Genomic DNA, 11,663 nt, shown 5'->3' with positions numbered 1-11,663 from the left:
CAAAACCATGGTAGAGATCTGTCCATCTCCTTGTAGCCCCGCCCTAAAGCATCCCCTGCTTTATGATCTGTATTAAAGAGGACTTGAAACTAGAGATTGAGACATAAACTTGTGTTTATGTTTACTAAGGGAATAAATCAAAAGAGAAGTAGAATCATGTTTTTATAGACTCCTTAAAAAGAGGATGTTACAACAGTGTTCCTCCCGAAGACCAAAATGCAAGTTTAAAGCACTTCCTCATTGGCTTCACTGTTCAGAACCAGAGTTTGCTGCCTGGTCTCGACAATGGTTGAGAGTGAATCAGAGTATAAAGGATCAAACGTAGACCAAGACTGAACTCAAAATGAGAACATGAATATACATACATCAAAAAGAGTGAGAGCTGGAATGCATGCGAAGGGGCTCCTGACTGTAAAGGTGTAAAGTTTGAAGTCAGGGCCTCTGTAGGGGCCACACACACAGTGCCCCAGCTCTCATGACATGCCAGCAGAGGGAGCCAGACTCCATCAAAGGAGAATTGTTCTTAAATTCTGTGCCCACCCGTTTCTAATCCTCCGATCAACGCTGTCCATCACTTGTACTCAAGGACTCGTGGCTTGGTTTTACTTGTTGAGACAATATAGTAAGCAAGGATGGACATCAGCTGCCTCTTGACTGAATAAAACCAAAGTCACCTGCACTCAAAGTTCTCTTGGGCAAAGTTTGCAGCTCTAAAAACAACGGGATGTTTACAGACAAAACTGCCGAAAGAGAAACTAGTGACATGAATCAAACCAAGTCCCACACAATTCAACCCAAATGTAAAAGACATAATCAGACATCAGTACACCAATCAGGTTTTTATTTATATATATCTTTATGTATATATAGATATATAAAAATTACGTTACAATTCAAATTTGAACTAGGAAAAAACATTCTTCAAAAAAACGGTGATATTTTGCGTGTTAAAAATGTCTCTGCACTTTGACACATCAGCTTAGAATAATCCAACATTTATTTGAGCTTCAGTGCCTGAACACTGGGCCTCATCTCAAGACTGAAAACATGGCAGTGACAGCAAGTATCTCAAGCACGCTCCACCCAGATGGATGACAGAGCAGAATATCTGAGCCCTAACCGTATGCGTGTGAGTGTGTAAGCAACAAAAGCGATGTGTTCCTCTTCACCTGGCTGCATTGCACTAACGCATAAAACACAACAAGGGCTTCAAATCATTCAGCTCAAAGTCTCAGTGTGACTGGAACTGTGTGTGACTGTGTGTATGTGAGTCCTGAAGTCCACTGTTATCCAGCCTGCTGTGGTTCTCAGGGGGACAGCAGCCACATTGAGTGTTAAATGCAGAAGATGAAGGATGTGAAGGCGTCTCGATGGCAGCAGCAGCAGGCTGCACTGGGTTCAGTCTTCACTGCGCCTCTTTGTACAAAGCAGCGCCAGGCGGCTGCTCTCTGCACCTATTCGTCATCTTTTCCTCCCGTTCTGCTCAACTGTAAAAGGAAAACCAGGAAAACAGTGAGAGGTGGCATCGTGTGAGGGATCTCAAAGAAGTTCTGTGTTGAGATGGGTTTCACCTACGTGCTGGAGAATCGTCGGGCAGAAAGAAGGAGAGAAAGGCAAATTAATTAAAAGGCTCATGATGAATGTCACTGCAGAGTTTAACACAGAATAAGTGCGTCAACTTGTGGAGGGAAGGGAAAAGTCACCTACTTTGATAACGTCAATCCAGTTCCAACCTCTTGGCAATTCCCCTTTGTGATCTGCAAGCAGAAATCATGAGGAGAGGATGTGTTATCGGTTGAATGACAACGCAGTCGTGTTTTAAGGATATCAAACATATAGGGGTGGACTTTTCAGGAAATGTGGATAAAATGATTCACTGCACAACTTCATTCAACAAAATCATGCAGAAAAACTAAAACTTCTTTTGGGTTTAAGTTTAAATTTGGGTTTTTACTTTTATCTCTGGCCGAGAACAGTTCTGGTTGTTTACACTTTTCTGGAGAGTCATTTAGTAACCAGTCACTCATGGAAAGGTTCCTCTTCTTTTTATCTCAAGTGCTCCAGCTCCAAGTGAAAGTTTGTGTTCACAACATAGTAGAGACCTCCTGATCAAGTTCTTTCTGGCTGTGGTAAGTGGCGGTTACGGCTGACAATGCTGCCCTGACCAACAGTGATTTATGTGTCCATCTCAACACCGGTCGCTCTCTTAGCACTAAAATCATTGTTGGCACCGTTAGCTGCTAGCCGCTAGCTCAGCCGTCGTCTTGCAGAGGCCATTCCCCTGTGCACTGAGCAACCGGATTAAACACCTTTAAACGTTGATTAAATATATCTGGCGAATGAAAAAAAGCAGCTGTGGCTACTAAATCTGATACACCTTATTCTTTTTGAAAGTATTTATGATACGGCATCGTTTACATCCATCCTGGATGTTTCTACACTGCTCTCTGCAGAACTGAGTGAATCACCAAATCCTTATTTCACAAGCAAAAGGCTCCCATTGTAGAGGCCGCCTGCTGTAAAAACAGCAGCACTGCAACACAAGCAGGCTAATATATACAGGTTGGTTTCAATATAAGTAATGATGCCGTTTGTTGTACAAACCCTGCCTCCTCACTGTGGACACTGACTAATGTACCTGTTCTGTTGATGATCTTCCTCTTCTGAGATTTAGTCAGTTGCTCCTTCTTCTCCTTCTTTTTGCCTGTGGCAGAATCACTGCTGGACGTCTGCAACAACAAGATATTTTGTCGGATGGCTCTGGCTGTTTGTTCAACAATTATTTAATTACAAGACTCTTCTAAATTGATCCACGGGAGGAAAACATATGCACCAAACCAGCAAAGAATGTATCACACAAGGTCAATGCTCTCTGAAGCTATCAGTCCTTGGGACCAAAAATGGACCCAAGACACAGAACTTATTCAGAGGGATGAACCAAACTAACCACAATGGTGACTACAGGCTTGTGGTTCTCCATGAGGGACTCCTGGTTCTCCTTAGCCCACTCAAACAGAGTATACATCATGGCAGTGCCCAGGTTGGCCTCCACCTGCTCCTCCAGCTTTGACAGGATCAGCTGCTTCGTTTCTGCAGAGCTGTCGGGAAATCAGCGTAAAGGAAAGAAACACAACGACCATATAAGGTATGTCCAACAACAATAAAATCAATTATATTTACATTTGACAGCTTTTAGGCAGATACAAAACTCATGGATATAATTTTTTTTCATGTTGAAAAATATAATGTACAGGAATCTTATTAGACTGAATAAATAAAATGTAAAAGACTGAAATAATTGAAAACTTTATTTTTGGTATTTGATGTCAACATGTTCTCATGGTGTGTTGTATGACTTTGTATCTCTTAAAGCATAGCGCTGATGGACTGCAACAATTTTGACAACAATTTATCAGAATTATTTAAAGAAGAAAAAAAACATTTCAAATGTAAACCAATACATGATAATATTATTATTACTAGTAATAATAATAAAGCACTGTGCTTGCAACTTACATTCTGTTGTTGAAAAAGGCATCAAGGGAGATTTGAGGGGCTGCTTCAGGGTACATCTCAGGCCATGTGAGGTCCAGGATGAACGCTTTGGTGTCCTCGAGTTCACCTATCTGTTTAAAATTAAAAGAGAATGCAAAACGGTACTGCTACAAAGTACTTCTGAATGTTTTTTATACATGACGTACTAGTGAAAAGGTATTTTCAGAGTTTTTGCTTTAATTTGATGGGTGTCATTTGTGGGTCACTGTGGGTGAGGCACAGGTTATGGTCTGTTTTCAAGCAGGCTGAGGATGGTACAAAGTATGGTACACAGGACAGTAGAGAAGACAGTACTCACCCTAAACTGAAAGGATATTGAACTGATTTCCTTGAAACACTCATCCCCTTCATAGATGGAGCGAAGAGCCTCCAGCTCCATCTGTGTTTGAAGAGACAGGGAGTCACAGAAGGTTAGTCGTATACACGTACTTTATGACGTCACAGCTCGTCCTACAGCTTCTGAGCACCGAATAATATATATATATATATATATATATATATATATATATATATATATATATATATATATATATATAGTAAATTACACTGACATTGACTGAGTCAATCAATTGTACACCTGGTAAAGCCATTCGCTAATTTACCACCTAACCTAGGTTATTACTGTCATTGTATATGGTGAAACAGATGGCTACAGTATCACATTGGTAACTAATTATGATAAATAATATGCTGTTTTACAGATGACATTCAAACCGGAGGGATCCAATGACGTCTTGAATTCAGTGTAGCAAACATTCCTTCATACATTTAAACACACTTGTGACATTTACTCCGTCGCGAGCGACGCTTATGATGGTTCAACAGCTAGAAAGTCATGTGTCGCTACGGACTGAGCTCTTTCACGTCACATACAAGCGGACACGTTAACTTGTTCCGCTGTGAACCGAGAAGGAGAAAAGCTGCCACTGAGCTCGTGCCCCAGACTAACGTAAGTATGCTAGCAGCCATGCTAGTTTCAGTGTTTAGCCGATAGACGCAGCTAGCCTACTGCTGCATCATCACCATTCATACCTCCTGGTCCTCGTTTGCGGACATGTTCCTCTTCTGCTTCTGTACGACGCACTCTCTGTGTGGAGCTGATACGAATCCTCCGCTCAACAACCCATTTCACTCATTAAAACTAAGATAAAAATACCACAACTTCCCCAGCTGGTCCAGCGAGTGCCGCCATGTTACACGCACGCGCAGTTAGGCTCTCGTCATGAACTTTGAACCGCCTCATTAGTGGATGCAATTGCCCAATCCCAATCTTCATCCTAAACCCTCAAACCTTCAGGGATTTACTGACGTCAGCTGCTGAGTGGTTGAGTGTGAGAGTCTGTGAAGACTTGAACTAGTGTAAACATGACAACACAGTCCGTAACAAATATTATACTACTGTTTCATATGGAAAACTTTCACAAGCTACATCTGAAAATATAGATTAAATTAAATATTGAATATATAATTTAATTAGTGGAACAAATTTGTAAGTACATGGTCAGTTTGTAGCATATGTACATGACAATAATAAGGTTTGTGATATCAGAGAATGTGATGTAACCAGTGGTTTAGCTTCAGATCAATTTGACCACAACATATTTGTTTTACTAAACTCAGTGCTCAGATAAATATATCAGAAAAATAATATAAGAAGTAACTATTGTAACTGCAACCCTTCCCAATGGCAGATTAATTTAGGCACCCAATGATTGACCATGATTAGAAATACCGGGGCTTCATTTTTTATGTTGTACTGGTTATATTCATCAAAGCATGTGTGGGAATTTAGACTGCAAATTAAATATTTTTGGCGTTATCATTTCATAATGAAAAAGTGTAAGCGGAAATGTCTTACGTATAAAGGCAACACGATACAAAAAGATGAGATTTTCTCTCTTTGAATGGGAAAAATGAATAAATCTGACTTAAACTAAAATTTGAAAAAGTGAAGAAACACTTTTACATAAAGTAATTTGAAGTATATCTGTCAGATTTTTTTCTTATCTATTTAGTTGTTTAAACACTCTGTGGTTACATCTCTGGAATAAACAATTTGGCTTGTACGTACTGCTACATTAACAAAAAAGACAAAGACAATCACAATTATTCTCTAGCAAACACTTTCTAAATAGAATTTCAAATCATGCATAAAAGCATCTTTGCTGAACGGAGAGGCAGTGGAGGATTTTAAGGACTTGGAGATGGGATCTCTGGTGCGAGAGCAGGCGTGCAGCTGAATATAGATGCTGTTGTAGTCGCGAGACGCTGAAGATGAGGATGAGTGTTTCAGCGGCTGAGGAGGAGAGTGATGGGCGTAGACGACTAGTGTTTTGGGGATGAAAGAAGGCGGTTTCATCTGTTTGTTTTTCCAAAAAAGGTGTTGTCCGTCTGTCACACGATCCCATGTGGATGCAGCAAAAGTGTCAAAGCTTCTTCTGATTTCTCTCTTCATCTGCAAACTTGTTACGCTCATCCTCTATCCAGACAGCATCCACCCTGAGACCTCCAACTTACCTTTTCTTAGTCATGCGTTTCAGAAAAAATATTGGTGTGAAAAGCATGACTAAAATAAGTTAAGTTGGTCATCAAGGCTGGCAGACTGGCCGACTCCTCAACAGGAGTGGGCCATGACTGGTGGGAGCTCTGAGGGTGGATGCTGGCTGGGTGGAGGATGAGACAATCAGGAGTGAAATTTAAATTAATCAATAATTTCAGTTTCAACTGAATTGAACCTACTTGCGCACTGCACCAACATTACAATATGTTACATTTTATTTAGCTGACGTTTTTATCCAAAGCGACTTACAATAAGTGCATTCAACCGTGAGTACAAACTCAGAACAACAAGAATCAGGAAAGTACAATTTCTTCAATAAAGTCAAACTACAAAGTGCTATCAGTAAGTGCCATTTAAGTGCTGATAAAGTGCTACTAGTGCATTACCTTCCTTATTCAAGGTGTATAACAAAGACAGTACAGACTAACAATCTAGTAGACCTAATACAGCAGATACAATATTACTATAGCAAAATAAAACTCTTTAAAGAATGAACTCAGGCAGGATCCAAGTAGTCCAGCAGTCTGAGGTCACAGAGGAAGAGTTTGCACAAATTATCTATTAATTTTAATTCAGTATATCACAATCTTGAATCTCATAATTTGGATCCATCATAGCATTTTAAGTTGTATTATTTTCTATCAAATACGGGAAGCTCATCCAGTCTTGTGTCATTTATTCTAAAAGCTATTCTTTATTACCTTTTGTAGCATATAAAAACAACTTAATATTATCAGAGTATTCTGTAAGAAATAATAATTATATATTATATATTTTGGTGCTCAATACTCACATAAAGTTACAGTAAGTCTAATTAGAAGCCATATGTACAAGTGAATGGGCTTTGATATCAACCAAAAGCTCACGGACTGATGAGAGCGGGATGTTAAATGCCAGCAGCACAACTCGGTGAGGGGGAAGCAGTGATGAGTTCCACTGTGCAGCCAGAAATGATACACAGTGTTTGTGTTGTGATTATGTTGATCCTCTGAGTTATCCCCCTCAGGTGAATAAGGCGGCCATGGTGGTGGAGGAGGATCAAGAGAGATGAGGTCTCTGAGAAGATTCTGGCTTCAGTGTCAATGAACGGCTCCCACTCTCGTGATAAGAGCCAACGGTTTACTTGGTCAAAGAAGCCGGAGAAACTCAAGTGAACAAGTTCTTTTCCATATGATTGGAAGTTTAAAGACAGGACTCATATTTGTCCTGCAAATAGCTCCGTCCCTTTTCTCTCTCTCCTTCTGGACAAATTAAATTAATTCAAATTTGATATACAGAAGAATATATATAATATTACATGTATTAGAATACACTATAATATATTTGCTTTTTCAAAGTTGATCCAAAGCTTCAGTGTGGAGAGATTTGAACTGATATTTTCTTCAATATCATCCTCATCTCCATGTTTGCTGTCGGATTGCAAACCAAAGTTTGTTGCACCAGAGGGCGCCAAGAGCTTGATTTTGAGAAAGTGTCCGCGTTCGGAGGACTGGCTGCCTGATCTTGCAGCGCTATCTCTGTGGAATATTTTCATGCTCACACAAACTCTAACCATCATTAATGTGGAAAAAAAGCTACAATCCCAAAAATTCAATTCTTCAAATTCATGATACAAAAGTTTTTAAAGGTAACAAATGTCATGAATGCACCCAGCCAGCAGTTTAGTTTCTTATACTGCTGTGGAAACATGTAATTGTATCCAATGTTAATGTTAAATATGACAATAAGCTTTAATTTGTCATATTTGAACATGTTGCTATCCATCTTTGATTCGGAGTGAAAAGCTCCTCACAATATTGCTTTTGCTGAATAATCCAGAGGTACAGTATTTGAAGATGTGCACTTATAAGTGATCTTTTATGATGTTTGGGCTGCAGTCTCTTTTTCTGTGAATCTTACAGGAGAGAAAAGCATCACCAGCTGAGTCAGTCGCTGCTGCCCCTCAGTCCAGATCGATTTGTTTGGCTCAAACTCAGCAAACCTGCATGCCTCCCTTTACTCCTCAATATTAACATTCACATGGAGGCAGACATGGAGCCAGCCCTTATGTCACTTCCAGTCCGATTGAATTCACTGGACGAGGTACAGTAATTGAAGAGAAAACCAACGTTTCTCTCCCTCCCTGAAGCAGGTATTGAGACAGAAAGGCTCTCCATGCTAATGTGTTTGCTCTGCCAATACCAATAAAAGCTCAGGGCTGTGTTAATTTCCATAATAAGATTTGTCCTCTAAATGTGTGTATGTTGCACACACACACACACACACACACACACTTACACACGCATGTAACGCACACACACACACTGATATGTTTGTATTGTACTGGCTGAAAATCAATTTGAGAATTTCAGATGTACATCTAAAATTGATTTTATTCACGCATAGAAAATCATATAAAGCAGAGCACATACATATGTGGAAATATTGTGAGTCGGAACCTGACACCATTTGAGCCCCAACTTCATGGTGTCCCGCTGCTTTCTGTCTGCAGGCGTGCGTCCATTCAGAATAGTGTGGCACTTTTGCCTTTCGTTGTGTTCAGTGTCCCTTTGAACAAGTGCCCAACGCTGTGATTTTTCTGCTAAGGACTGTCTTGATCGGGAACTCCACCAATTTGAACATTCAAGTGTGCCTCCAGGTGTTGGGGGGTACTACTGCATTATGTGGAGGAAAAAGAAGCAGAAAGCAATTAATGTCTCTAGAGGGAGCTGAGTGAAATCTGATAAATGTCCTGTCAGCGCCGGTTAGGTCCGAAGACTACAAGTTTAAAAAGTAAAATAAATCAGGAGGTGTGTAGTTTGAAAGAAGTGAGCACCAGACTTGTCACCTTGGGCTCTCTGCTCTGATTCCCATGTATTACTGCTTGACAGACCACTAATGCTACTGTCCTCTGACATGGTTTTAAAGATAATGTCATCCAATGTTTGCTCTCCTATTATCTTAAAATGCAAATATTAAATTGGGGCTGCTCGCAATAACAAAGCAGAGAGCATCGCCGACTCCCAACTGCTCTGAGACCAGAGACACAGTGCGAGGGGAAATAGCACTCTTATTGTTGACGGTTAGGTTTGCTACAGCTAACAGCTAACAAAACTATCAGTGCTAGTAGGTGGGTGGCAACCTGCGGTTTTAGTGCGGGAGTGTCTTGCCAGCAGGGGGCGACCTTTCCGGTTGCAAAAGTAAGTCTAATTCGTACGGAAGTATATGAGAAAATGACTCGACTTGATGTATTCCCAGAGTAAACATTGTGAACTTGAGTTTAACACGACCACTTCTATCTATCCAAAAACTCGAGGCTTCAAAACGTCAGTCCACAAACGAATGACGTGTGCGTTCGGCTCCGCTGTGAGACTCTGGCCCGGCTCACTGAAGCCTCCACTCTGACTAGCTTGATTTCTAAACGGTTTCTTTTCGCATAAAACACTTGGCTTTCTTCTGAGCAAATTCATGGTTACAGTTATTAAAATGTCCCATCTGCTTCAGAGACATTTCAGAGATGTGTCACTCAATTGGCTCTGCTCCACTCTGGCCTTGTACTATAATGAGGTGTTTTTATCTTCTTAGAGTGCGGTCCTCCGATACACAATGACCCCCTGCCACAAACACTGAGTATGAAATGCAATTATTGTACAGCAGGAGCAGAATACAAGGCCGTTATCATCCCTTCGCTGTTCTTAATTAACTTATCCACTCTGCAAAAGATTTGTGGCCTATAGGGCACGTTCTAAATTGGCTGAGGGAGGCATGCTTCCTCTTGAGATGTGATAATCCAAATAAACATCTTTCTCACCAGGGTACCTCAGAATAACTCTGCGTTTTTCGTGCTCTGCAATGAAGAAAGCAGTAAGTAGGCGAGCTTTGTTCTTGTGTTTTAGCAGAGGAGGGGTACACTTTAGGCAGACTCTCAGTCGTTTGGGGATCCAGCTAAGCCCTGATTGATAAAACTGGGCCTGTGTTGAGAGAAGTGTGTCACGCTCCCCTGACAGGTCTGCTAATAACATTAGTGCAGAGTAAGGAAACGTTTGACTATCTCTCACACACAGGATGTCACTTGCACATTTGATTCCTCTTCAGAGGCAACAAAACAAACACACTGAGAAACACATGGCTCGTATGAATAAGTAATCTGGCGGATGAGTCTTGAGTTGAGACATGACAGAAAAACCTTCTGAGAACATAGAACAATAAAACATACATGAGACAATGACAGCCAGGCTTGCCATCGCTACACACCTCAATGTTTTTATTATCATTAGCAACATATGACCAATCTTAAACACGGACAAGTTTACTGTCAGCCGAGCAGCAAATGCAGAACAAAATATATCATCAGACAAATACCAAGAGTTGAAGCACATAACCTAAGCCTAAAAATGTTATTGCAGCTGTCAATGCAGGAAGAAAAGCTGGCAAAAAAACAACTATGTGAATATGTAAAAGAGTCTTATAATATCAGATCCGACAACAATTGCAGTTGTGTATTCAATTAAATTCTTCTGTTGTTTGGATGTATTCCTAAAGACACTTCTGGCATCCTTTTCAGCTGCATCCCCAGTGGTGTGAAACAGATATGGGATAAATAATAGCATTCATGCAGAAAGATATTTCAAAGTTGTAATCATACTTATATTTTCATATCCTTTAATTACCCGCAGGATACATAAAAGTACCTGTAAAAAAGTAATGCAAGGCAAGATATCCAATACAAGAATGTATGATATGAACAGTAGAGCTCGTCCTGTATGATACAGCTTTGAATTATAGTTTTATATCTATTTTTGATTTGTTCTAAAGTCCGTTTCACCCCGTCGGGGTTGCAGCTGAAGGAATAAGGCTCAAATATTGTTAAAAACTACGTGCCATAAGAATATGTCTAAGCAATTTCTTCATTTAACTGAATATATTTATACAATCATCTTATCTCATTATAGTCTGTGATTTTTTATTTTTGCCAGCTGTCCTTTCTGCATTCAAACTATACTGCTTTTAGTCTGGATTATGATTTTAACTTCTTGACATATGTGTAATATTCAGATTCACATACCAAGCTTTGATTAGTGAGTGGGCAGTGCTTTTATTCCAGTTCATATAATATCTTGACCATACCCTGCTTCGGAGCAGGACAGGTGTGCAGCATAAATTACCACAGCAATCTAGAAGTAAACCTGAAGTTACCTGCTACCCTCAAAACCAGCTTCCCAGTACAGACCAAGGGCTGTACAGAGCAGGCTAGCTCACCTGCTTCCACATATGCAGTGTCATTTTTAATGGTTAACATTCTGAGATCTGACTGAGTTTGGACTTGTCTCGATATGTCTTAGAAATCCTTCCTTAAAAAACGACTCCGGCTAGTGGTAAAGATATGGAACGATTGGTACCAGATGTTGTCACATCTGAGCCAACAGATGTTTAACAAGGTGCTGTTTCTCTTCACTTACCTTTAGACTTAATGATTTTAAATGAGTACACAACTTGCTATTAGACGTTAAAGAACACTAAAAACAGTAGCATGTAGCTCACAAAGGCTAATTACTCATTTATCCAATGG

At 40.1% G+C, this 11,663-nt stretch overlaps 1 protein-coding gene across 1 annotated transcript; it reads right to left on the bottom strand.

Moving 5' to 3' along the window:
- Nucleotides 1-771: 771 nt before the first annotated feature.
- rwdd (RWD domain containing 4) lies at nt 772-4,752 on the bottom strand. The gene is made up of 7 exons (XM_068587893.1): nt 4,588-4,752; nt 3,854-3,934; nt 3,517-3,626; nt 2,948-3,098; nt 2,639-2,729; nt 1,708-1,757; nt 772-1,578 (listed from the first exon to the last, which is right to left on the bottom strand). The coding sequence occupies exons 1-7, from the start codon at nt 4,609-4,611 to the stop codon at nt 1,540-1,542; spliced, it is 546 nt and encodes a 181-aa protein (XP_068443994.1). The 5' UTR covers nt 4,612-4,752; the 3' UTR covers nt 772-1,539.
- Between the last annotated feature and the right edge of the window lie 6,911 nt (nt 4,753-11,663).

Source organism: Clinocottus analis, unplaced genomic scaffold (genome assembly GCF_023055335.1).
Source record: "Clinocottus analis isolate CAN_PGR_092001 unplaced genomic scaffold, fCliAna1.0.p SCAF_21, whole genome shotgun sequence".
Taxonomy (NCBI): Eukaryota; Metazoa; Chordata; class Actinopteri; order Perciformes; family Cottidae; genus Clinocottus; species Clinocottus analis.
This window is presented reverse-complemented; position numbering and strand designations above follow the sequence as displayed.

Coding starts and splice junctions, on each gene's coding strand:
- rwdd (XM_068587893.1), bottom strand. CDS start 4,611: ATGTCCGCAAACGAGGACCAGGAG. Junction 3,935..4,587: donor CCGCAAACGAGGACCAGGAG/GTATGAATGGTG, acceptor CTTCAAACACAG/ATGGAGCTGGAGGCTCTTCG. Junction 3,627..3,853: donor CAATATCCTTTCAGTTTAGG/GTGAGTACTGTC, acceptor AATTTTAAACAG/ATAGGTGAACTCGAGGACAC.